Genomic DNA, 27,340 nt, shown 5'->3' with positions numbered 1-27,340 from the left:
ATTTTTGACGAGGCTATATATCGAAGACATACGGTGAGGAGATTCGCCCTGCGCTTGACCGCCATCTCAGCCGTGTCCAGCTCGTTGGCCACGAAGTACTGGTCGAGATGCTCAATGAAGGCTTCCCAATCATCACCCTCAACAAATCTCTCAAGAATAGCAACTGCAGCCATTACCGCGTGAAAGTTTGTGATCTGTAACTCGTCGCCAATTATTATGTTCAGAGTAACTTCACAAGACTGTGTTGTAAGCTCAAACCATTGTGACCTTGGTCTCGTTAATGTAACCCCAGAGTGAGGAGGCAACATGGTGGACTGCCTTTTATACCTGCTTGCCCAGGGTGCACAGGTGACCCTTGGGTCTCCCACAGGTGTGCCCCCTGGTGGCAAGTCTTAAACATTGGTGAGGTTTGCATACATAACACCAAGCAACACCAGCAAAATCCAAATGTGCAAGTTCCATGCCCCATTGCAGATCCTGAGTGTGGCATTTCTGGATGTGAGCTCGATATCTGAGGTGTCCCCTTGTCAAACGTAAACCTGATTGAGAATGAGCTGATCTGTCATATGACCAAAGCCTGGACTGCTCAGCATTATTCCATTCCCTTCTCTCTTTCTCCGCACCTCTTCCTTGCTTCGCCTGGCTCTGTAACTTGTTCTGTGTGTTTTGCCTTATACTCTTGCTCTGTTTGCCTCCAACCATCTCACACCAACCAGGTTGGATAGAAATGAATTTAATTTACAAACATCGATTAGGTCACCCTCAAATTTTTAGGTTCGTGAATTCTTGCCAAAGCATCAAGGAAGAAGACAGCACAAGTCATGCACAAAACACTGATTATTGATTACAAATTACCTCTTAAAGCTAAGGCTAGACACACAAAAGTTTAATAGCCATATATAAATGCAATCAGAGATTCCGAGCAATTGATTAGCAGATCATCAGTTACTCAACGAAACTAGCAGCAAAAGTTCCACAGGAAATTCGGTGTCTCACTGTAAATCAGCACTAAAGAAAGAAAGACTTGCATTTGTATACCTTCACGACCCAAAGATGGAGGGTGAGAAAGTTGGATCTCTAACCAGCGTACTAAGCTTAAATAAAGGAGACTATGAAGGTATGAGGGCAGAGTTGGGTAAAGTGGACTGGGAAGATAGATTAAAGGACGGTTGATGAACAGTGGTGTGTGTACATTTAAGGAGATATTTCACAACTCTCAAGAAAAGTATATTCCAGTAAGGAGTAAAGAGTGTAAGAGAAAAGATAGCCATCCATGGCTAACTAAAGAAATAAAGAACGGTATCCAATTAAAAACAAGGGCATACAAAGTGGGCAAAACTAGTGGGAGGACAGAAGACTGGGAAGCTTTTAAAAGCCAACAAAGAACGACTAGAAAAATGATTAAGAAAGGGAAGATAGACTATGAAAGTAAACTAGCACAAAATATAAAAACAGATAGCAAGAGTTTCTGTAGGTATATAAAAAGGAAAAGAGTGGCTAAAGTAAATGTTGGTCCCTTAGAGGACGAGACCGGGGAATTAGTAATGGGGAACATGGAAACGGCAGAAACTCTGAACAAATATTTTGTATCAGTCTTTACGGTAGAGGACACTAACAATATTCCAACAGTGGATAGTCAAAGGGCTATAGTGGGGGAGGAACTTAACACAATCACAATCACTAAGGAGGTGGTACTCAGTAAGATAATGGGACTAAAGGCCTGGACCTGATGGCTTGCATCCCAGAGTCTTGAGAAGTAGCGGCAGGAATTGTGGATGCATTGGTTGTAATTTACCAAAATTCCCTGGATTCTGGGGAGGTCCCAGCAGATTGGAAAACTGCAAATGTAACGCCCCTATTTAAAAAAAGAGGCAGACAAAAAGCAGGAAACTATAGACCAGTTAGCCTAACATCTGTGGTTGGGAAAATGTTGGAGTCCATTATTAAAGAAGTTGTAGCAGGACACTTGGAAAAGCAAAATTCGGTCAGGCAGAGTCAGCATGGATTTATGAAACATAGAAACATAGAAAATAGGTGCAGGAGCAGGCCATTCAGCCCTTCTAGCCTGCACCGCCATTCAACGAGTTCATGGCTGAACATGAAACTTCAGTACCCACTTCCTGCTTTCACGCCATACCCCTTCATCCCCCGAGTAGTAAGGACTTCATCTAACTCCCTTTTGAATATATTTAGTGAATTGGCCTCAACTACTTCCTGTGGTAGAGAATTCCACAGGTTCACCACTCTCTGGGTGAAGAAGTTTCTCCTTATCTCGGTCCTAAATGGCTTACCCCTTATCCTTAGACTGTGACCCCTGGTTCTGGACTTCCCCAACATTGGGAACATTCTTCCTGCATCCAACCTGTCCAAACCCATCAGAATTTTAAACGTTTCTATGAGGTCCCCTCTCACTCTTCTGAACTCCAGTGAATACAAGCCCAGTTGATCCAGTCTTTCTTGATAGGTCAGTCCCACCATCCCGGGAATCAGTCTGGTGAATCTTCGCTGCACTCCCTCAATAGCAAGTATGTCCTTCCTCAAGTTAGGAGACCAAAACTGTACACAATACTCCAGGTGTGGCCTCACCAAGGCCCTATACAACTGTAGCAACACCTCCCTGCCCCTGTACTCAAATCCCCTCGCTATGAAGGCCAACATGCCATTTGCTTTCTTAACCGCCTGCTGTAACTGCATGCCAACCTTCAATGACTGATGTACCATGACACCCAGGTCTCGTTGCACCTTCCCTTTTCCTAATCTGTCACCATTCAGATAATAGTCTGTCTCTCTGTTTTTACCACCAAAGTGGATAACCTCACATTTATCCACATTATACTTCATCTGCCACGCATTTGCCCACTCACCTAACCTATCCAAGTCACTCTGTAGCCTCATAGCATCCTCCTCGCAGCTCACACTGCCACCCAACTTAGTGTCATCCGCAAATTTGGAGATACTACATTTAATCCCCTCGTCTAAATCATTAATGTACAATGTAAACAGCTGGGGCCCCAGCACAGAACCCTGCGGTACCCCACTAGTCACTGCCTGCCATTCCGAAAAGTACCCATTTACTCCTACTCTTTGCTTCCTGTCTGACAACCAGTTCTCAATCCACGTCAGCACACTACCCCCAATCCCATGTGCTTTAACTTTGCACATTAATCTCCTGTGTGGGACCTTGTCGAAAGCCTTCTGAAAGTCCAAATATACCACATCAACTGGTACTCCTTTGTCCACTTTATTGGAAACATCCTCAAAAAATTCCAGAAGATGTGTCAAGCATGATCTCCCTTTCACAAATCCATGCTGACTTGGACCTATCATGTCACCATTTTCCAAATGCGCTGCTGTGACATCCTTAATAATTGTTTCCATCATTTTACCCACTACTGAGGTCAGGCTGACCGGTCTATAATTCCCTGCTTTCTCTCCCTCCTTTTTTAAAAAGTGGGGTTACATTGGCTACCCTCCACTCGATAGGAACTGATCCAGAGTCAATGGAATGTTGGAAAATGACTGTCAATGCATCCGCTATTTCCAAGGCCACCTCCTTAAGTACTCTGGGATGCAGTCCATCAGGCCCTGGGGATTTATCGGCCTTCAATCCCATCAATTTCCCCAACACAATTTCCCGACTAATAAAGATTTCCCTCAGTTCCTCCTCCTTAATAGACCCTCTGACCTCTTTTATATCCGGAAGGTTGTTTGTGTCCTCCTTAGTGAATACTGAACCAAAGTACTTGTTCAATTGGTCTGCCATTTCTTTGTTCCCCGTTATGACTTCCCCTGATTCTGACTGCAGGGGACCTACGTTTGTCTTTACTAACCTTTTTCTCTTTACATACCTATAGAAACTTTTGCAATCCGCCTTAATGTTCCCTGCAAGCTTCTTCTCGTACTCCATTTTCCCTGCCCTAATCAAACCCTTTGTCCTCCTCTGCTGAGTTCTAAATTTCTCCCAGTCCCCAGGTTCGCTGCTATTTCTGGCCAATTTGTATGCCATTTCCTTGGCTTTAATACTATCCCTGATTTCCCTAGATAGCCACGGTTGAGCCACATAAAGGGGAAGTCATGTTTGACAAATTTGCTGGAATTCTTTGAGCATGTAACGAGCAGGGTGGATAAAGAGGAACCAGTGGATGTGGTGTATTTGGACTTCCAGAAGGCATTTGACAAGGTGCCACATAAAAGGTTACTGCACAAGATAAAAGTTCACGGGGTTGGGGGTAATATATTAGCATGGATAGAGGATTGGCTAACTAACAGAAAACAGAGAGTCGGGATAAATGGTTCATTCTCTGGTTAGCAACCAGTAACTAGTGGGGTGTCGCAGGGATCAGTGCTGGGACCCCAACTATTTACAATCTATATTAACGACTTGGAAGAAGGGACTGAGTGTAACGTAGCCAAGTTTGCTGACGATACAAAGATGGGAGGAAAAGCAATGTGTGAGGAGGACCCAAAAAATCTGCAAAAGAACATAGACAGGCTAAGTGAGTGGGCAAAAATTTGGCAGATGGAGTATAATATTGGAAAGTGTGAGGTCATGCATTTTGGCAGAAAAAAAATCAAAGAGCAAGTTATTATTTAAATAGAGAAAGATTGCAAAGTGCCGCAGTACAGCGGGACCTGGGGGTACTTGTGCATGAAACACAAAAGGATAGTATGCAGGTACAGCAAGTGATCAGGAAGGCCAATGGTATCTTGGCCTTTATTGCAAAGGGGATGGAGTATAAAAGCAGGGAAGTCTTACTACAGCTATACAGGGTATTGGTGAGGCCACACCTGGAGTACTGCGTGCAGTTTTGGTTTCCATATTTACGAAAGGATATACTTGCCTTGGAGGCAGTTCAAAGAAGGCTCACTCGGTTGTTCCGGGGATGAGGGGGTTGACTTATGAGAAAAGGTTGGGCCTCTACTCATTGGAATTCAGAAGAATGAGAGGTGATCTTATTGAAACGTATAAGATTATGAGGGGACTTGACAAGGTGGATGCAGAGAGGCTGTTTCCACTGATGGGGAAGACTAGAACTAGAGGGCATGATCTTAGAATAAGGGGCCGCCCATTTAAAACAGAGATGAGGAGAAATTTCTTCTCTCTGAGGGTTGTAAATCTGTGGAATTCACTGCCTCAGAAAGCTGTGAAAGCTGGAACATTGAATAAATTTAATTCAGAGACAGACAGCTTCTTAAACGATAAGGGAGTAAAGGGTTATGGGGAGCGGGCAGGGAAGTGGAGCTGAGTCCATGATCAGATCAGCCATGATCTTAATGAATGACGGAGCAGGTTCGAGAGGCCGTATGGCCGACTCCTGCTCCTATTTCTTATGTTCTTATGTTTACAGCCAGTGGTGTATTTTTGAAGTGTTGACACTGTTGTAATGTAGGAAACTCCCTAACAAGTGCTGCGTATTAACTATAGCAGTGACCAGAGGTTATAAATTAGTGAGATTCCTTTAAACAAACTTCCTTATATGCTGACAAATTTAACAACTTTGAATATCCAGTCTATCGATCAGTTCAGGTCTGCGTGTGATTAACAACCTTCAGAGCTTACATGAGCGCATCTTCACGAGCAGCGTGGTTGAGTCAATCTCCTTCCTTTCCTGGGACGCAGGCGTTAGTTTCTGGAGTGCTGACTCGACAAACACCTTTGCGGCGAGTGTATCTGCTCACTGGACACCTCATACACAAGTGACGATATGTGACCTGGTTTCTCCCACTACTCACAATTGAAGCAACTCTCTGAGCTGGTCTTGTAACAGGCTGCCCTGGCCATAATTTAGCGTTTAACCTCTGATACCCTGTCCTTAAAGGTACCTAGTTACTTATAAGGACACCTCTTTTATCTGCTCTATCCATCTGTAAGAACTTTTACCTCACAGTTTTAAGAGATGTCCTAACTTTTAAGGACAGAGTGTCCGAGGTACTGAGGGCGAGTCAGCACCTTCAGGAGGGGGAGACAAGAGGAAGAAAAGGAAAATGGCACACAATAGATCCTTGTTTCATGTTAGAAGTGTTAAAATAAAAATAATAAATGATTTGATAATTGTAAAAAAAAAGAAAAAATAAACATGTGTAAAACGGGCCTCAAATACAGGTATGTGAATATTTTGTTTCTGCAGTGAGTTTAACAAAGAGAAATCTAAAAAAGGCAAAGATCCCAAGGAGCCATCTGAAATGGTGAAGTTCACAAAGGTAAGCGACGCTCCAGGGGGCTGAGTGACCTCCGTCCCCCCCTTGATGATGTCACAGCAGCCCACTCCTGGGCAAGTGGCAGTCCCAGAGCAGACAGGTTAAAAGGGACTGGCCAACGACAGGCTGGGGCAGCAAATCAGGGCCACTCCCAGCCAACCCACGATTACTGACTACAATATGGCAGGTCAGGGTGTGCTGGCTGCATGGAACTCAGCCTAGTCTTCCTGAAGGTAAAATCCACAGGAGTTTTTTTTGCCTGGGTTAAAGATGGGGCTGCACTGTATAACCTCGTACCCTCGCCCCCACTCTGTGAGCGCTGTTTACCCCGGAGAGTGGGATTACCCACCCCCCCATGTTTCTACGTCTTCTCTGCATGTTGGTCCTACCCCTACAGGTGGGTTCTGACCCGGTTTAATATTTCCAAAGGTGCTCGGGGTAAACACACACACACACACACCCTGACACACACACACCCTGATACACACACACACACCCAGACACACACACACACACCCAGACACACACACACACACTGATACACACACACACCCAGACACACACACACACACTGATACACACACACACCCAGACACACACACACACACACTGATACACACACACACCCAGACACACACACACTGATACACACACACACCCAGACACACACACACACACCCTGATACACACACACACACACCCACACACACACACACTGATACACACACACACACCCAGACACACACACACACACTGATACACACACACACCCAGACACACACACACACACTGATACACACACACACCCAGACACACACACACTGATACACACACACACCCAGACACACACACACACACTGATACACACACATACCCACTGATACATACACACACCCAGACACATACACACACTGATACACACACACACCCAGACACACACACACCCTGACACACACACACACACACCCTGACACACACACACCCTGATACACACACACACACCCAGACACACACACACACACCCAGACACACACACACACACTGATACACACACACACTGATACACACACACACCCAGACACACACACACACTGATACACACACACACACACCCTGATACACACACACACACCCAGACACACACACACACACTGATACACACACACACACACACACAGACAAACACACACACTGATACACACACACACTGATACACACACACCCAGACACACAGACACACACTGATACACACACACACACACCTTGACACACATACACACACACACACACACACACCCTGACATACACACACACACTGATACACACACACACCCAGACACACACACACACTGATACACACACACACACCTTGACACACATATACACACACACACACCCTGACACACACACACACACACACACCCTGACACACACACACACCCTGACACACACACACACACACACCCTGACGCACACACACACACACACACACCCTGACACACACACACACACTGATACACACACACACACCCTGACACACACACACACACCCTGACACACACACACCCTGACACACACACTGATACACACACACACACCCTGACACACACACACACTGATACACACACACATACCCTGACACACACGCACACCCAGACACACATCCTGACACATGCACACTCTGACACATGCCACCTTGATACATACACACTCAGTGGAAACACAACATTGCGTCACTTGTGTGTCCCCGGTTGACAGAAAATGACAAACCTTTCTACCTTGCTAAACAACACATTTGCAAAATAATTTGGGGCCGAAATTCAGCCTCCCGATACGGGCGCTGGAAAGCGACGGCCACAGGGCGGTATCAAGAACATAAGAACATAAGAATTAGGAACAGGAGTAGGCCATCTAGCCCCTCGAGCCTGCTCCACCATTCAATAAGATCATGGTTGATCTGGCCGTGGACTCAGCTCCACTTACCCGCCCGCTCCCGTAACCCTTAATTCCCTTATTGGTTAAAAATCTATCTATCTGTGACTTGAATACATTCAATGAGCTAGCCTCAACTGCTTCCTTGGGCAGAGAATTCCACAGATTCACAACCCTCTGGGAGAAGAAATTCCTTCTCAACTCGGTTTTAAATTGGCTCCCCCGTATCTTGAGGCTGTGCCCCCTAGTTCTAGTCTCCCCGACCAGTGGAAACAACCTCTCTGCCTCTATCTTGTCTATCCCTTTCATTATTTTAAATGTTTCTATAAGATCACCCCTCATCCTTCTGAACTCCAATGAGTAAAGACCCAGTCTGCTCAATCTATCATCATAAGGTAACCCCCTCATCTCCGAATCAGCCTAGTGAATCGTCTCTGTACCCCCTCCAAAGCTAGTATATCCTTCCTTAAGTAAGGTGACCAAAACTGCACGCAGTACTCCAGGTGCGGCCTCACCAATACCCTGTACAGTTGCAGCAGGACCTCCCTGCTTTTGTAATCCATCCCTCTCGCAATGAAGGCCAACATTCCATTCGCCTTCCTGATTACCTGCTGCACCTGCAAACTAACTTTTTGGGATTTTCCAAAAAGAGTTTCATGCACAAGGACTCCCAGGTCCCTCTGCACCTCAGCATGTTGTAATTTCTCCCCATTCAAATAATATTCCCTTTTACTGTTTTTTTTCCCCGAAGTGGATGACCTCACACTTTCCGACATTGCATTCCATCTGCCAAACCTTAGCCCATTCGCTTAACCTATCTAAATCTCTTTGCAGCCTCTCTGAGTCCTCTACACAAACCGCTTTCCCACTAATTTTTGTGTCATCTGCAAATTTTGGTACACTACACTCTGTCCCCTCTTCCAGGTCATCTATGTATATTGTAAACAGTTGTGGTCCCAGCACCGATCCCTGTGGCACACCACTAACCACTGATTTCCAACCCGAAAAGGACCCATTTATCCCGACTCTCTGCTTTCTGTTAGCCAGCCAATTCTCAATCCATGCTAATACATTTCCTCTGACTCAAGTACCTTTATCTTCTGCAGTAACCTTTTGTGTGGCACCTTATCGAATGCCTTTTGGAAATCTAAATACACCACATCCATCGGTACACCTCTATCCACCATGCTCGTTATATCCTCAAAGAATTCCAGTAAATTAGTTAAACATGATTTCCCCTTCATGAATCCATGTTGCGTCTGCTTGATTGCACTATTCCTATCTAGATGTCCCGCTATTTCTTCCTTAATGATAGCTTCAAGCATTTTCCCCACTACAGATGTTAAACTAACCGGCCTATAGTTACCTGCCTTTTGTCTGCCCCCTTTTTTAAACAGAGGCGTTACATTAGCTGCTTTCCAATCCACTGGTACCTCCCCAGAGTCCAGAGAATTTTGGTAGATTATAACGAATGCATCTGCTATAACTTCCGCCATCTCTTTTAATACCCTGGGATGCATTTCATCAGGACCAGGGGACTTGTCTACCTTGAGCCCCATTAGCCTGTCCAGCACTACCCCCCCTAGTGATAGTGATTGTCTCAAGGTCCTCCCTTCCCACATTCCCGTCACCGCAATTTTTGGCATGGTTTTTGTGTCTTCCACTGTGAAGACCGAAGTAAAATAATTGTTTATGGTCTCAGCCATTTCCACATTTCCCATTATTAAATCCCCCCTTCTCATCTTCTAAGGGACCAACATTTACTTTAGTCACTCTTTTCCGTTTTATATATCGGTAAAAGCTTTTACTATCTGTTTTTATGTTTTGCGCGATTTTACTTTCGTAATCTATCTTTCCTTTCTTTATTGCTTTCTAAGTCAATCTTTGCTGTCGTTTAAAATTTTCCCAATCTTCTAGTTTCCCACAAACCCTAGCCACCTTATACGCATTGGTTTTTAATTTGATACTCTCCCTTGTTTCCTTGGTTATCCACGGCTGGTTATCCCTTCTCTTACCGCCCTTCTTTTTCACTGGAATATATTTTTGTTGAGCACTATGAAAGAGCTCCTTAAAAGTCCTCCACTGTTCCTCAATTGTGCCACCATTTAGTCTGTGTTTCAAGTCTACTTTAGCCAACTCTGCCCTCATCCCACTGTAGTCCCCTTTGTTTAAGCATAGTACGCTCGTTTGAGACACTACTTCCTCACCCTCAATCTGTATTACAAATTCAACCATTATGTGATCACTCATTCCGAGAGGATGTTTTACTAGGAGATCGTTTATTATTCCTGTCTCATTACACAGGACCAGATCTAAGATAGCTTGCTCCCTTGTACGTTCTGTAACATACTGTTCTGAGAAACAATCCCATATGCATTCTTTGAATTCCTCCTCCAGGCTACCTCGTGCAATTTGATTTGACCAATCGATATGTAGGTTAAAATCCTCCATGACTACTGCCGTTCCTTTTTCACATACCTCCATTATTCCCTTGATTATTGTCCGCCCCACTGTGAAGTTATTATTTGGGGGCCTATAAACTACGCCCACCAGTGACTTTTTCCCCTTACTATCTCTAATCTCCACCCACAATGATTCAACATTTTGTTCATTAGAGCCAATGTCGTCTCTCACAACTGCCCTGATATCATCCTTTATTAACAGAGCTACCCCACCTCCTTTCCCTTCTTGTCTATCTTTCTGAATTGTCAGATACCCCTGTATGTTTAATTCCCAGTCTTGACCACCCTGCAACCATGTTTCTGTAATGGCCACCAAATCATACCCATTTGTAATGATTTGTGCCGTTAACTCATTTACTTTATTTCGAATGCTGCGTGCGTTTAGGTAGAGTGTTTTAATACTAATTTTTAAACCATGATTTTTAGTTTTGACCCCTCCTGAAGCCCCTTTATATTCATACATATTGTCCCTTCCTATCACCTTGTGGTTTACACTTACCCCAGTGCTACTCTGCTCTGTTGCCTCCTGCCTTTTGCATTCTTTCTTGAGGTTCTGTTCATCTAAGTTCTCACCCACTCTAACTAGCTCAGAGCCCTCTCCTGGGTTCCGAATACTCCTTGCATTGAGGCACCGAGCTTTCATGCTTGCCTTTTTGTTACACTTTGACCCTTTAGAATTTTGCTGTACAGTGGCCCTTTTTGTTTTTTGCCTTGGGGTTCTCTGCCCTCCACTTTTACTCATCTCCTTTCTATCTTTTGCTTCTGTCTCCATTTTGTTTTTCTCTGTCTCCCTGCATTGGTTCCCATCCCCCTGCCATGTTAGTTTAACTCCTCCCCAACAGCACTAGCAAACACTCCCCCCTAGGACATTGGTTCCGGTCCTGCCCAGGTGCAGACTGTCCGGTTTGTACTGGTCCCACCTCCCCCAGAACCGGTTCCAATGCCCCAGGAATTTGAATCCCTCCCTGCTGCACCACTGCTCAAGCCACGTATTCATCTGAGCTATCCTGCGATTCCTACTCTGACTAGCACGTGGCAAATCTGAGATTACTACTTTTGAGGTCCTACGTTTTAATTTAGCTCCTAGCTCCTTAAATTCGTCTCGTAGGACCTCATTCCTTTTTTTACCGATATCGTTGATACCAATGTGCACCATGACAACGTCGAATGGCTGCCGCTCGCAAAATTCTCCTTGGGTTTTTCCGGTGCTGAACATATCCGTTCCGCTCCCCCCCACTTCTGTCCTGCTGCTGCCGAAGCCTCCTGAGTGCGTTCTCAGAGCGCGCACTGCCAACGTCCCGCCCCGGAAGCAAAATTCAGCTGGAAAAGTCTTCCGGCCCCTGCCCCCTTGGTGCGCTGTGTGAAATGGCGGTGCCCCCTCGGTGAAATGGCGGTGCCCCCTCGGTGCCCGGTGTGAAATGGCGGTGCCCCCGGTGCACTGTGTGAAATGGCGGTGCCCCCTCGGTGCCCGGTGTGAAATGGCGGTGCCCCCGGTGCACTGTGTGAAATGGCGGTGCCCCCTCGGTGCCCGATGTGAAATGGCGGTGCCCCCTCGGTGCCCGATGTGAAATGGCGGTGCCCCCTCGGTGCCCGGTGTGAAATGGCGGTGCCCCCTCGGTGCCCGGTGTGAAATGGCGGTGCCCCCTCGGTGCCCGATGTGAAATGGCGGTGCCCCCTCGGTGCCCGGTGTGAAATGGCGGTGCCCCCTCGGTGCCCGGTGTGAAATGGCGGTGCGCCCACCGTTAAAGGGGAGGGCACACTGCCGCGGCCGCCCCTTATTTTCATTTTGTCGGCTGACTACCAGGTCGGGTCGACAATTACGCCCCCGGGATTCGACCGGGCCGCCAATGGGCAGCTTGGCCCCTCCTCTTGGATGCCAGGCCGCTGGTCCGGCCGAAACCCCCCCCTAGTGGCCCAGTGACTGAAGAGCTCACAGCGGCCGACCCTTGACATTAGCGCCAGCGCGATGACGTCACCAGCCCGGCGCTGATGACTGACAGCGGCCAATACGCCGTCCCCACCATGAAAAACGACAAAGAGCTGAACTTCACAAGAAACACAAGACGAAGAGTTTCCGACGGCCTCGTTACCTGGAGAGCGACACCTTCAATATCCAGATGTTGCCACATGTCCAGTGAATAGGTTTTTATAAAATTCTCATTACAACAGTGATTACACTCCAAAAGTACTTCATTGGCTGTGAAGTGCTTTGAGACGTCCGGTGGTCGTGAAAGGCGCTATATAAATGCAAGTCTTTTTTCATATTTCTTCCCCAGACTCCAATCCAAGAGTCCCTGATTGAGTTCTCGGATGAGAATATGAACAAGTTGGCAGCCGAGATCTTTGTGGGTAAGACTGACCCAAAGTTTCTGTTACTGAAACAAAATGTCATCCTCAACATATTCACCGCAGGCACTTTCCAAATTTCTTTCTCTTCCCTCCAATATTCTCCTCTCCTGAAGACTAACCGGGGAAGTGTCCTGGACTTCAGCCCTGACCCCTCTCCCCGACTCACTCTCCCGATCCCTCGCCCCGACCCTCCACCCCGACCGGCCCCTCTCCCTAGCCCCGACCCTTCACCCCGACGGACCCCCTCGCCCCGACACAGCAAGATTGGGATTGGTACCTGGGAGCTTTCTGCTCTTTGTAGCTCAGTTCCACAATCTGTGTTTCCCCTTCTGTCCTGTTACTGATAATTGATGTACGTTTCCCTTCCGCAGCTGTCATGAAATTTATGGGGGATCTCTCACTGAAAGGGCAGACAGAACAGGACGTGGTCTACACCGTACTTAAGGTAAAGGGTAACCTGCGTAATGTGCACATGTTGTGTGTGAATGTGTGTATAACGTGTGTCCATATGTTGCAGCAGGGAGATTGATGGCCCTGATCCCTGAGTAAGGCTATGGCCCTTTAACAAACCTCGCATTGAAGAGGTGTTTGCATCTGTAGTTGGGGGAGACTTTCCCCAGCCAGCCGACCATAAAAAGGTGGTGTTCAAGAGAAGGACGGGAAAGGCTTAAAGATCTGGGAGAGTTTTCACGAGTTCTTAGCAGAAAGGAGGCTCTGAGATGTTAGGGCTGTGTGTGTGGTGGGGGGGGTACTGTGTGTGTGTGTGTGTGGGGGGGGACTGTGTGTGTGTGTGTGGGGGGGGACTGTGTGTGTGTGTGGGGGAGGGACTGTGTGTGTGTGGGGGGGGGACTGTGTGTGTGTGGGGGGGGGACTGTGTGTGTGTGTGGGGGGGGGGACTGTGTGTGTGTGTGGGGGGGGGGTACTGTGTGTGTGTGGGGGGGACTGTGTGTGTGTGTGTGTGTGTGTGTGTGGGGGGGACTGTGTGTGTGTGTGTGTGTGTGTGGGGGGGGGCTGTGTGTGTGTGGGGGGGGGGGTTACTGTGTGTGTGTGTGTGTGTGTGGGGGGGGTTTACTGTATGTGGGGGGGGGACTGTGTGTGTATGTGGGTGGGGTACTGTGTGGGGGGGGTTACTGTGTGTGTCTGGGGGGGTTACTGTGTGGGTACTGTGTGTGTGTGGGTGGGGGTACTCTGTGTGTGTGTGTGCGTGGGGGGGGTACTGTGTGTGCGTGGGGGGGGTTACTGTGTGGGGGGAGTGCTGTGTGTGTGGGGGGGTATTGTGTGTGTGTGGGTGGGGGTACTTTGTGTGTATGGGGGGGTTACTGTATGGGGGAGGTAACTGTGTGGGGGGGGGTTACTGTGTGTGTGGAGGGGGTACTGTGTGGGGGGGTAGTGTGTGTGTGGGGAGGGTTACTGTGTGGGGGGAGGGGGTTCTGTTTGGGGGGGGGTACTGTGTGGGGGGGTAGTGTGTGTGTGGGGGGTAGGGGGTACTGTGTGTGGGGGAGGGGTACTGTGTGTGTGGGGAGGGGTACTGTGTGGGGGGGAAGGGGGGAGGGGGTACTGTGTGGGGGGTGGGGGTACTGTGGGGGGGGGGGTACTGTGTGGGGGGAGAGGGGGTACTGTGTGGGGGGGAGGGGGTACTGTGTGGGGGGGTACTGTGTGGGGGGAGAGGGGGTACTGTGTGGGGGGGGTACTGTGTGGGGGGTGGGGGTACTGTGTGGGGGGTGGGGGTACTGTGTGGGGGGGGTACTGTGTGGGGGGAGAGGGGGTACTGTGTGGGGGGGGGGGGTACTGTGTGGGGGGGGGGTACTGTGTGGGAGGGTAGTGTGTGTGTGGGGGGTAGGGGGTACTGTGTGTGGGGGAGGGGTACTGTGTGTGTGGGGAGGGGTACTGTGTGGGGGGGGGAGGGGGGAGGGGGTACTGTGTGGGGGGTGGGGGTACTGTGTGGGAGGGGGGGGGTCCTGTGTGAGTGACCATGTGTCCACAGCCCTCGATTGAACAACTCCCAATGGTGAAAGTTCAATGTGTTGCCTCACTGTCCATTTGAAATCTTAATGGGACATAACTTTGTGCCATTATTGGCTTTTTCAGAGTATGTTGCACTCTAATGTGTCCCTGCTTCCTTCCCCTTTCAACCCTGCTGCACCTGGGAGCAGGATTGGATGGGCAGATCACACACACCCTCAGGGTGAGGTCAGCAATGCTTCTGTCACTGTGGCAATGTTTGATGGTTGTTTCTTCGCCCTCTGCACAGCGGGACTGGGATTGTGGAACATTCATCCACCCTGGGCCAGGTGCTGAAATCCATCTGCTGCTTTGTAAGGAGTTTGACTTTGTTCTATCTTTTGTAGCTGTGCGGGGAACACGAGGTGATGAAAGATGAAACCTATTGCCAGATTATCAAACAGATCACTGACAACACCAGCTCCAAAACGTAAGGAATCCGCACCTGCCAATCACTTAGCCCTTCCCCTCTGCACAAACACAGATGCACACAGTGTTAAACAGGCTTAGAATCAGCTGTAGCACATTCACTGCACTGACTGTACAGAAATCAGGTGCAGGATATTCAGAGATGGCCAGTATTCAGAACATTCGCACTTCGTACACTTTCAGATTGGGATTGAAGCAACAGCCAATAGCCCAGTCTCAGGCTAACTCCTGAAGCTCCAGTCTGTAGCTCCCAGTACAGGGGGAGAGGTCTCTGCAGGTTGCAATGAAAAATATTGTATTCCTCGAAGAAGATTTTTAATGAATGTTCTGATGTAATCCTGGTACTACTCACTGCATTGACCTCTAACTGTAAGCCAGGAAGGTAGTGAGGAGGGTAAATATTGGTTCATTCAAAATATCAGCTGTGGCTCAATGGCAGCACTCCCACCTCTCAGTCAAAAGGTCGTGGGTTCAACGTATTCAAGAAGGAGCGCCGCACTGTCGGAGGGGCAGTACTGAGGGAGTGCCGCACTGTCAGAGGGGCAATACTGAGGGAGTGCCGCACTGTCGGAGGGGCAGTACTGAGGGAGTGCCGCACTGTCGGAGGGGCAGTACTGAGGGAGTGCCGCACTGTCAGAGGGGCAATACTGAGGGAGTGCCGCACTGTCGGAGGGGCAGTACTGAGGGAGTGCCGCACTGTCAGAGGGGCAGTACCGAGGGAGTGCCGCACTGTCGGAGGGGCAGTACTGAGGGAGTGCCGCACTGTCAGAGGGGCAGTACCGAGGGAGTGCCGCACTGTCGGAGGGGCAGTACTGAGGGAGCGCCGCACTGTCGGAGGGGCAGCACTGGGGGAGCACCGCACTGTCAGAGGGGCAGTACTGAGGGAGCGCCGCACTGTCGGAGGGGCAGTACTGAGGGAGTGCCGCACTGTCGGAGGGGCAGTACTGAGGGAGTGCCGCACTGTTGGAGGGGCGGTACTGAGGGAGTGCCGCACTGTCGGAGGGGTGGTACTGAGGGAATGCTTTAGGATGTCCTGAGGATGTGAAAGGCGCTATATAATTGCAGATTCTTTTTTCCTATGTCCGCCAGCGAAGGTGGTTGAGGGACCTGAGTAGTTTATGGATTCAGTCGCCTGCAATGTGCAGGTAGCTGAGATCAGCAAGATGGTGAAGTTGTTTTAATGTTTGTTGCAGTGACAGTGCCCAGCGAGGCTGGAGGTTGCTCTATATCCTCACTGCCTATTACAAGTGTTCGGAAGTGCTCAAACCTTTCCTCTTTAAATTACTGGAGGGTGTTTGCAGGATGCCTGGTGCCAGTTTCCAAGGTATTTCTTTTTATTTATTTGTATTTTGTTCGAGTGTGACTACTTTTTTTCCTTGTCAGTATTTCTCTTCATTTCTCCATACTCTGTTTGCTAAACGAAGTGCAGAGCAGCAATGGTGAGCAGACTGACTCTGACCCACTCTGTGCAGGAATCGCAAAAGCTTGTCATCACAACCTGAAGAAAACGTTCCAGTTCGGTGGCAGGATCCAGTTCCCGGATGGCATGGAGCTCAAAGCCATGGTGGTTAGTGAAACACCCCAGCCCTGCAATTCTCTGGGGTTTGCCAATATTAGTTATGTCCTCTTTCTGCCAATCTTCTCCCACCTTCTAAAAATTCAGAGGATTTCAAAGGAGAGGCTAGAGAGCTGGAGCAGGGCGAGGTGTTTGAAGGAGGAAATGTGTTGTAGGAAAGAATCAAAATCCCGATGGTGATAAGACCCACCCTGCCACTGTACTGGTTTGGGCAGAGCAGGTGATGGAAAATGTAGCTAGGTTTGGTAAGGTGTCAGCACACATGAGCCAACTTTAGTCAAAGACTGCATATCAATACCCCTTCAGATAAAGGCAATTGATAAGAGGCTTGTTTAGGCATCTGGTATAAAGTGAAATGTAGTCGTTTGGAAAGAAAGCTGGTCGATGGGCATCAAACAAAGAGGTTGAGGTAAATAGATGTTGTTCAGCTTGGAAAGGTTGAAAGTCATGTACCCCAAGGGTCAGTGCAGAGTCCTCTTTTGCTCTTGGTGGACACGGATGATTTGGACTTGGGTACAGGGAGCACAATCTTGAACTCTGGTGACAACACACAGGTTTCACAAACTCTAAAATGCTTCACAAGGAGGTAGCAGGATGGGCTGACAGGTGGCAGGTACAGTTGTATACGGTAATACGTTTTGGGTGGAAGAACAAGGAATGGGAGTAAACACTAAATGGGAAGACACTGAAGGATGGATGAACAGAGAGACCGAGGGGTTCAAATACATCATTCCCTGAAAGTGAGAGTCAAGGGGCTGCATTTTCCGTTCTGCTCATTTTGGGGCGGTAAGGTTCGCGCCCAGGAACAGGTTGTGCCTCAGTCAGCAAAATTCATCCACGGGGCGGGGGCGGGGGCGAGGCCCTGAGTGTGGGGCGGGGCAGGGCCCTGAGTGTGGAGCGGGGCCCCGAGTGTGGAGCGGGGCGAGGCCCCGAGTGTGGAGCGGGGCGAGGCCCCGAGTGTGGAGCGGGGCCCCGAGTGTGGAGCGGGGCGAGGCCCCGAGTGTGGAGCGGGGCCCCGAGTGTGGAGCGGGGCGAGGCCCCGAGTGTGGAGTGGGGCGAGGCCCCGAGTGTGGAGCGGGGCGAGGCCCCGAGTGTGGAGCAGGGGCAGGGCCCTGAGTGTGGAGTGGGGCGAGGCCCCGAGTGTGGAGTGGGGCGAGGCCCCGAGTGTGGAGCGGGGGCAGGGCCCCGAGTGTGGAGCGGGGGCAGGGCCCTGAGTGTGGGGCGGGGCGAGGCCCTGAGTGTGGAGTGGGGCGAGGCCCCGAGTGTGGAGCGGGGCGAGGCCCCGAGTGTGGAGCGGGGCAGGGCCCCGAGTGTGGAGCGGGGCGAGGCCCCGAGTGTGGAGCGGGGCAGGGCCCCGAGTGTGGAGCGGGGCGGGGCCCCGAGTGTGGAGCGGGGCGAGGCCCCGAGTGTGGAGCGGGGCGAGGCCCCGAGTGTGGAGCGGGGCGAGGCCCCGAGTGTGGAGCGGGGCGAGGCCCGGAGTGTGGGGCGGGGGCAGGGCCCCGAGTGTGGAGCAGGGCGAGGCCCCAAGTGTGGAGCAGGGCAAGGCCCCGAGTGTGGAGCAGGGCAAGGCCCCGAGTGTGGAGCAGGGCGAGGCCCCGAGTGTGGAGCGGGGCGGGGCCCCGAGTGTGGGGCGGGGCGGGGCGGGGCCCCGAGTGTGGGGCGGGGCAAGGCCCCGAGTGTGGAGCGGGGCGGGGCCCCGAGTGTGGAGCGGGGCGGGGCCCCGAGTGTGGGGCGGGGCCCCGAGTGTGGAGCGGGGCGGGGCCCCGAGTGTGGAGCGGGGCGGGGCCCCGAGTGTGGGGCGGGGCGGGGCGGGGCCCCGAGTGTGGAGCGGGGCGAGGCCCCGAGTGTGGAGTGGGGCGAGGCCCCGAGTGTGGAGTGGGGCGAGGCCCCGAGTGTGGAGTGGGGCAAGGCCCCGAGTGTGGAGTGGGGCAAGGCCCCGAGTGTGGGGCGGGGCGAGGCCCCGAGTGTGGGGCGGGGCGGGGCGGGGCCCCGAGTGTGGAGCAGGGCAAGGCCCCGAGTGTGGAGCAGGGCGAGGCCCCGAGTGTGGAGCGGGGCGGGGCCCCGAGTGTGGGGCGGGGCGGGGCGGGGCCCCGAGTGTGGGGCGGGGCAAGGCCCCGAGTGTGGAGCGGGGCGGGGCCCCGAGTGTGGAGCGGGGCGGGGCCCCGAGTGTGGGGCGGGGCCCCGAGTGTGGAGCGGGGCGGGGCCCCGAGTGTGGAGCGGGGCGGGGCCCCGAGTGTGGGGCGGGGCGGGGCGGGGCCCCGAGTGTGGAGCGGGGCGAGGCCCCGAGTGTGGAGTGGGGCGAGGCCCCGAGTGTGGGGCGGGGCGAGGCCCCGAGTGTGGAGTGGGGCAAGGCCCCGAGTGTGGGGCGGGGCACTGATTGTGGGCGGGGGCTGAGTGTGGGCGGGGCCCTAAATGTGGGCGGGGCCCTGAGTGTGGGCGGGGTGCTGAGTGTGGGGGGGCCCTAAATGTGGGTGGGGCCCTGAGTGTGGGCGGCTTGCTGAGTGTGGGCAGGGCACTAAGGGACACGCCTCTCTCAGGCCGCAAGGCTGTCTGAGCAACTGAAAATTCGTTGCTCATGTACTGATCTCCGAATGCCCCATGCGAGAAACAAAATCACCCCTAAAAACACAACGAACATGTCCAGTGTCGCAAACACCCCACAATAACAACAACAACTTGTATTTATAATGCGCCTTTAACGTAGTGAAACGCCCAATAAGCTACATTGCAAAAATAAAACAATCAGACTTGCCTCACTCACCAATTGCATTGCTCACTGCCGCCGGGACAGCTCTGACCGTCCGGTTTTACAGGCGCTCCCACCACGGTGTGCCACGGGGCGCGATAGGTACAGCGCACAACCAATTGCACCGCGCAGTCCAAACTGGCGGCGATGCACACCGGCTCGACATTCCCGAGTGGTACTGCCCCACACCCCCGCAAAACCGGCAACTACTTTCCCGACGGGGCTCTGGCAGCTGGCCGGCCGCCCACAAACCATTGCCGCCACTCCGGGGACACGGACAGAGACGGCAACACAATGAAAATCCAGCCCCAGGTAGATAAAGCCATAAAAAGCCCAATAACATTCGAGGCTCTATAAATAGTGCCATTGAGTACTCGAGTGGTCACAGTTCGAGGCTGGGTTATAATGTGGATAAATGTGAGGTTATCCACTTTGGTGGTAAAAACAGAGAGACAGACTATTATCTGAATGGTGACAGATTAGGAAAAGGGAAGGTGCAACGAGACCTGGGTGTCATGGTACATCAGTCATTGAAGGTTGGCATGCAGGTACAGCAGGCGGTTAAGAAAGCAAATGGCATGTTGGCCTTCATAGCGAGGGGATTTGAATACAGGGGCAGGGAGGTGTTGCTACAGTTGTACAGGGCCTTGGTGAGGCCACACCTGGAGTATTGTGTACAGTTTTGGTCTCCTAACTTGAGGAAGGACATTCTTGCTATTGAGGGAGTGCAGCGAAGGTTCACCAGACTGATTCCCGGGATGGCGGGACTGACCTATCAAGAAAGATTGGATCAATTGGGCTTGTATTCACTGGAGTTCAGAAGAATGAGAGGGGACCTCATAGAAACGTTTAAAATTCTGACGGGTTTAGACAGGTTAGATGCAGAAAGAATGTTCCCAATGTTGGGGAGGTCCAGAACCAGGGGTCACAGTCTGAGGATAAGGGGTAAGCCATTTAGGACCGAGATGAGGAGAAACTTCTTCACCCAGAGAGTGGTGAACCTGTGGAATTCTCTACCACAGAAAGTAGTTGAGGCCAATTCACTAAATATATTCAAAAGGGAGTTAGATGAAGTCCTTACTACTCGGGGGATCAAGGGTTATGGCGAGAAAGCAGGAAGGGGGTACTGAAGTTTCATGTTCAGCCATGAACTCATTGAATGGCGGTGCAGGCTAGAAGGGCTGAATGGCCTGCTCCTGCACCTATTTTCTATGTTTCTATGTTTCTAAGCGTTGGACACTCCTTTATACAAAAGATAATGGCCCAGAAATCCCGGTCGACCGCTTCCCGTGGTTGATGGGGTAAAAAATGTTGAAAAGCTGCGCACTGACCTGAAGCTGCTGTGTCCACGCGGGTTCCTGGTTCTGAGGCCACTGACTGCGTCGGGACATGTGCAGGGCGGGAGCTGCAGTCACATGGCTCTGGGCAGCCAATCAGGTACAGCTTTTTTCTCATTTATAATAATGGAAACTCCGTAAGTTGGAATTCCCATTATGAATGAGAATCTCCTCCAAACACACAAAACACTAATATTTTTTATAATTTAAATTAAAGTTATTTATGTATTATAAAAAATATATATTTTTCCAATTTAAAAAAAAAAAGTTTTTAAAATTATGGTTAAAATAAACTTACCGTAATGTGTTTTTATAATGTTATTTTAAAATGTATTTGTGTATTTTAAAACTCTTACGCCTGTAACAGTGGGCTATGCGCCTGCTTTTATCAGGCGCAAGAGTTTTGAGGACATTTTCTGGGCAAGATATGGATAAATCCCGCAATCCTGTCCTCGCTCCCGAGATACAGAAGATCTGTCCAGCTCCAGCTTGACAGATCGGAAAAGCTGGTTTTCAGCCATGAGCATTGTGTGCTAAAAAACAGCTTTTGTGATGTCTTCCTGGGTTCGTGTACACTCCATACACCTCCCGTTCGCGCCCTGTACACGCCCCATACACACCCCGGGACGCTGTGATTTCTGCCCCTTAAGGACAGAGAGAGTGGACAGCGTAGATTCACCAGGATAGTGCAGGAGACTATAGTTATAGGGAGAGACTATAGTTTCTGGGGAGAGACTTGAGATACTGCGATTATTCCCACTGAAAAGATTACATGGAAATGTAATAGTGTTTTAAAATGATGGCGGGTTTTGATGGGGTGAGAAGGGAAAGATTATTTGCTCTGGTCGGGGACTGTGACAGTGAGGGTATCAATTTCAAACTCTCGCTCAGGAGTGAGGGTGGGAGAAACCTCATCACGGAATGCTTTCCCACAGGGAGTGGTTCTGATGTTTATTGCATCTTTTAAGGGATAATTGAATAAGCATTTATATCCTCTTGAATGTTTCCCCTTCCCCTTCCCACAGGCTGGGAGAAGCTCGAAGCGACAAGTCTTCCTGTTGCCTGGTAATGTGGAGAGACACCTGAAGATAAAAACCTGCTCGGTGAGTCCAGAACTGAAAGGGTTAATTGAAGCCGCCTTTAATGGGCAGCACAGCAGCAAAACACAGCCGATATATGGCCCATGGATTGGGGCTAAAATAATCAAACCCCTGCTCCCAGACTGGGCAGTGAAATCCAGTCTGGCAGTTAAATATGGGCTGTAAATAACTGGATAAACAGATAAGAACATAAGAAATAGGAGCAGGAGTCGGCCATTCGGCCCCTCGAGCCTGCTCCGCCATTCAATAAGATCATGGCTGATCTTCGACCTCAACTCCACTTTCCCGCCCGATCTCCATATCCCTTCATTCCCCTAGAGTCTAAAAATATATCGATCTCAGCCTTGAATATACTCAATAACTCAGCATCCACAGCCCTCTGGGGTAGAGAATTCACAACCCCCTCTGAGTGAAGAAATTCCTCATCATCCCTGTCTTAAATGGCCAACCCCTTATCCTAAAACTATGCCCCTTAGTTCTAGATATTCCAACCCGGGGGGAAACATCCTCTCAGCATCTACCCTGTCAGTCCCTCGCAGAATCTTATATGTTTCAATGTCCCTCATTCTGCTAAACTCCAGAGAGTATCAGCCCAATCTACTCAATCTCTCCTCACAGGACAACCCTCTCACCCCAGGGATCCAGGTGTGGTCTCACCAATACCCTGTACAATTGTAGTAAGACTTCCTTACTCTTGTACTCAGCAGTGTCAGCTGTGGCTCAGTGGGTAGCATTTTCGCCTCTGAGTCAGAAGGTTGTTGGTTCAAGTCCCACTCCAGGGACTTGAGCACAAAAAATCTAGGCTGACACTCCAGTGCAGTGCTGAGGGAGTGCTGCACTGTCAGAGGTGCCGTCTTTTGGATCAGCCGTTAAACCGAGGCCCCGTCTGCTCTCTCAAGTGGGCATAAAAAATCCCATGGCACTATTTCGAAGAAGAGCAGGCCAGTTATCCCCAATGTCATGGGCAATATTTATCCATCAAACAAATAAAAAGATTATCTGGTCATTATCACATTTCTATGTGTGGGAGCTTGCTGTGCACAAATTGACTGCCGTGTTTCTCACATTACAACAGTAACTACACTCCAAAAGTACTTCATTGGCTATAAAGCGTTTTGGGACATCCAGTGGTCGTGAAAGGCGCTATAGAAATGCAAATCTTTCTTTATTTTTACTCCAACCCCCATGCTGTACCTGCATGCCAACTCTCTGTGTTTCCTGCACGAGAACACCCTAATCTCAACACTGAGATTAAATCGTTTCTCTCCAGTTAAAAAATATTCTGTTTTTCTATTCTCCTACCAAAGTGAATAAGCTCACATTTCCCACGTTATACTCCATTGGCCATCTTATTGCCCACTCACTTAACCTGCCTATATCCCTTTGCACGCTCTTTGTGTCCTCACAGCTTACTGTCCAACCCAGCTTTGTGTCATCAGCAAACTTGGATAAATTGCACTCTGTCTCTTCAACTAAGTCATTGATTATAGATTGTGAATAGCTGGGGTCCCAGCACTGATCCTTGCGGCACCCCACTAGTTAGTCTGCCAACCAGAATATGACCCATTTATTCCTACTGTTTTCTGTCCATTAACTAATCCTCTATCTATGCTAATATATTACACCCAATCCCGTGAGCCCTTATCTTGCATAGCAACATTTTATGTGGCACCTTATGGAAAGCCTTTTGGAAATCCAAATGTTCCCCTTTATCTCCCTTGCTAGTTACATCCTCAAAGAACTGTAATAAATTTATTAAACACAATTTCCCTTTCATAAAACCGTGTTGACTCTGCCTAATCATATTACCACTACCTCAATAATGGATTAATCGAGGATCTCCTCAACCAAGACTTCGACGTGAGCGTCCTTGACTCCATCCCACAGCATGCTACCTGTCACCACCTCGGCACAATCCCAGCTCGGCACGAGGTTGAAAAGGCCATCTGACAACTGAAACAACAAGGCCTCAGGAGCAGATGGAATCCCCGCTGAAGTACTAAACATGACGGAGAAGTGTTCTTGACGCAAATCCATGATCTCATCTCTCTTATCTGGAAGGAGGAGAGCATGCCAGGGGATCTCAGAGATGCGTAATCATGACCATCTTCAAGAAAGGTGCCAAGTCCGATTGTGGTAATTACAGAGGAGTTTCCCTGCTGTCTGCCGCAGGGAAAATCATCACAAGAATTCTCCTCAACCGTCTCCTCCCAGTAGCTGAAGAGCTCCCAGAGTTGGAACAAATCCAAGAAAAATGTAGGGAGCAGCATCAACCTCTGTCCATGGCTTTCTTTGACCTCGCAAAGGCCTTCGACTCGGTCAACCATGGGGGATTTTGGAGTGTCCTCCTCAAATTCGTCTGTCCTCAAAAATTTGTCACCTTCCTCCACCTGCTTCAGGACGACATGTAAGCCGTGATTCTTACCAACGGATCCACCACAGCCCCAATACAAGTGCAGACCGGGGTCAAGCAAGCCTGTGTCATCGCCCCAACGCTCTTCTCACTGCAAAGCTTCATCTCATCTTTAACAAGCTCCCTGCTGAAGTGGAGTTAATCTACAGGACAAGTGGGAAATTGTTCAACCTCCGCCCCCTCCGGTCCAGATCCAAGGTTGTTCCAACCTCTCATCGAATTACAGTGTGCAGACCAGAGGCTGAACTCCAAACCATCGTTGACACCTTCACTGAAGTGTACAAGAGTCTGGGCCTTACATTAAACATCGGTACTAACCTACCCCCGCCACACAGTACTGCACCCCGGTTATCAAGATCCATGAAGAGACCTTGAACAATGTGGACCACTTCCCATACCCTGGGAGCCTACTATCAGTCCATCACTGCCTTCAGTGCGCCAGTGCAGCCTTCAGTCACCTGAGGAAAAGAATGTTCGAAGACCAGGACCTCAAACCTGGCACCAAGCTCATGGTCTACAGAGCAGTAGTGATACCCGCCCTCCTGTATGCTTCAGAGACAATGTACAGAAACATAGAAACATAGAAAAATAGGTGCAGGAGTAGGCCATTCGGCCCTTCTAGCCTGCACCGCCATTCAATGAGTTCATGGCTGAACATGCAACTTCAGTACCCCCTTCCTGCTTTCTCGCCATACCCTTTGATCCCCCGAGTAGTAAGGACTTCATCTAACTCCCTTTTGAATATATTTAGTGAATTGGCCTCAACTACTTTCTGTGGTAGAGAATTCCACAGGTTCACCACTCTCTGGGTGAAGAAGTTTCTCCTCATCTCGGTCCTAAATGGCTTACCCCTTATCCTTAAGGCACCTCAAAGTACTGGAGAAGTACCATCAATGCTGCCTCCACAAGATCCTGCAAATCCACTGGCAGGAAAGGCACACCAATGTCAGTGTTGTTTCTCAGGCCAACACCCTCAGCATCGCGGCATTGACCGCGCTCGATCAGCTCCGATGGGCGGGCCACATTGTCCGCATGCCAGACACTAGGCTCCCGAAACAAGCGCTCTACTCCGCGCTATATCACAGCAGGCGAGCCCCAGGAGCAGAGAAAATGCTTCAAGGACACCCTCAAAGCTTTCTTGAAAAAATGCAACATCCCCACAGACTCTTGGGAGTCCCCAGCCTAAGACCACCCAAAGTGGAGGAGGACCATCCGGGAAGGCGCCAAACACCTTGAGTCTCTTCGCCGGGAGCAGGCAGAAGCCAAACGCAAACAGCGGAAGGAGCGCACGACAAATCAAACCCCCCACCCACCCATCCCTCCAACCACCGTCTGCCCCACCTGTGACAGAGACTGTAGGTCCCACACTGGACTCATCAGCCACCCTAGATCTCATTTTAGTGTGGAAGCAAGTCATCCTCGACTCCGAGGGACTGGCTAAGAATAGAAGAATGGATTCCAGCATTTTCTCTGACTGATGTCAGGCTAACTGGCCCGTAGTTCCCTGTTTTCTCTCTCCCTCCTTGAATAGCGGGGCTACATTTGCTACCTTCCAATCCGCTGGGACTGTTCTAGAATCCAGGAAATTTTGGAAGATTGCAACCAGTGAATCGTCTGTCTCTGTGGCCACCTCTTTTCGGACTCGAGGATGCAGGCCATCAGGTCCAGGGGATTTGTTGGCTTTTAGTCCCATTAGTTTCTTCTCTCCTGATACTAATTATTTTAAGTTCCTCGCTCCTATTAGACCCTCAGTTTCCTACTATTTTTGGAATGTGTTTTGTGTCTTCTACCGTGAAGGCAGATACAAAATATTTGTTTACCGTTTCTGCCATTTCCTTATTCCCCGTAATAATTTCCCCTGCCTCAGCCTCTAAAGGACCGATGTTTCCTGTTTACTTGTAGAAGTTCTTACAATCTGTTTTTATATATCTTGCCAGTTTTCTCTCAGTCTATTTTCTCCCTTTTTATCATTTTTTGGTCACCCTTTGCTGGTTTCTGAAACTCTCCCAATCCTCAGGCTTACTCCTATACTTCACAACATTATAAGCTCATCCTTTCAATCTAATGCAATCCTTAGCTTCCTTAGTTAGCCACGGATCGATCACTTTCCTGAGTTTTTGTTTCTCAATGGAATGTATATTTGTTGAGAATTATGAAATATTTCTTTAAATAAATCCGATTACATTTGCATGAGGGCGAGTTGGCTACGGTAGATTGGGAAAGGGTATGATAAGTGCCTTTGCAACTCGCCCTCATACCCGTGTAATTGGCTTTATTTAAGTTTAAGACTCTCATTTCCGACTCAGATACTTCACTCTCAAATTCAATGTGAAATTTTATCATTTAATTACTTTCCCCCAGAGGATCCTTTACTAATTAACCCTATCCCATTACACAAAACAAGACCTAAAATTAAAAAGCAAATTACTACAGATGCTGGAATCTGAAATAAAAACAGAAAATGCTGGAAATCTCAGCAGGTCAGGCAGCATCTGTGGAGAGAGAAACAGAGTTAACGGTTCAGGTCGCTGACCTTTCATCAGAACTGGTGTGATCTAAAATAGCCCGTTCCCTGGTTGGTTCCATGATGTATTGTTCTAGGAACTGTCTCGAATGCATTCCATCTCTCTCCTTCCCTCTCTCTCATTCACTCTCTCCCTCTCTCTCATTCACTCCCTCCCTATCTCTCATTCACTTCCTCCCTCTCTCTCGTTCACTCTCTGCCTCATTCACTCTGTCCCTCTCCCTCATTCACACTCTGCCGCTCCCTCATTCACTCTCTCCCTCATTCACTCTC

The 27,340-nt window shown here is 49.6% G+C and overlaps 1 protein-coding gene across 4 annotated transcripts in view; it reads left to right on the top strand.

Moving 5' to 3' along the window:
* Positions 1 to 27,340, top strand: part of LOC139281327 (unconventional myosin-XV-like) — a 628,080-nt gene that overhangs the window by 562,105 nt on the left and 38,635 nt on the right. For 3 of the 4 annotated variants that reach the window (XM_070901485.1, XM_070901486.1, XM_070901487.1), the window contains 7 exons: positions 6,129 to 6,201; positions 12,869 to 12,941; positions 13,313 to 13,386; positions 15,290 to 15,372; positions 16,565 to 16,695; positions 16,844 to 16,938; positions 22,056 to 22,133. In XM_070901485.1, the coding sequence (XP_070757586.1) occupies positions 6,129 to 6,201; positions 12,869 to 12,941; positions 13,313 to 13,386; positions 15,290 to 15,372; positions 16,565 to 16,695; positions 16,844 to 16,938; positions 22,056 to 22,133 (607 nt within the window). The remainder of the gene's footprint in view (positions 1 to 6,128; positions 6,202 to 12,868; positions 12,942 to 13,312; positions 13,387 to 15,289; positions 15,373 to 16,564; positions 16,696 to 16,843; positions 16,939 to 22,055; positions 22,134 to 27,340) is intronic. The other variant, XM_070901488.1, reaches the window with a different exon arrangement.

This window comes from Pristiophorus japonicus, chromosome 15, assembly GCF_044704955.1.
Source record: "Pristiophorus japonicus isolate sPriJap1 chromosome 15, sPriJap1.hap1, whole genome shotgun sequence".
NCBI lineage: Eukaryota > Metazoa > Chordata > Chondrichthyes > Pristiophoridae > Pristiophorus > Pristiophorus japonicus.
This window is presented reverse-complemented; position numbering and strand designations above follow the sequence as displayed.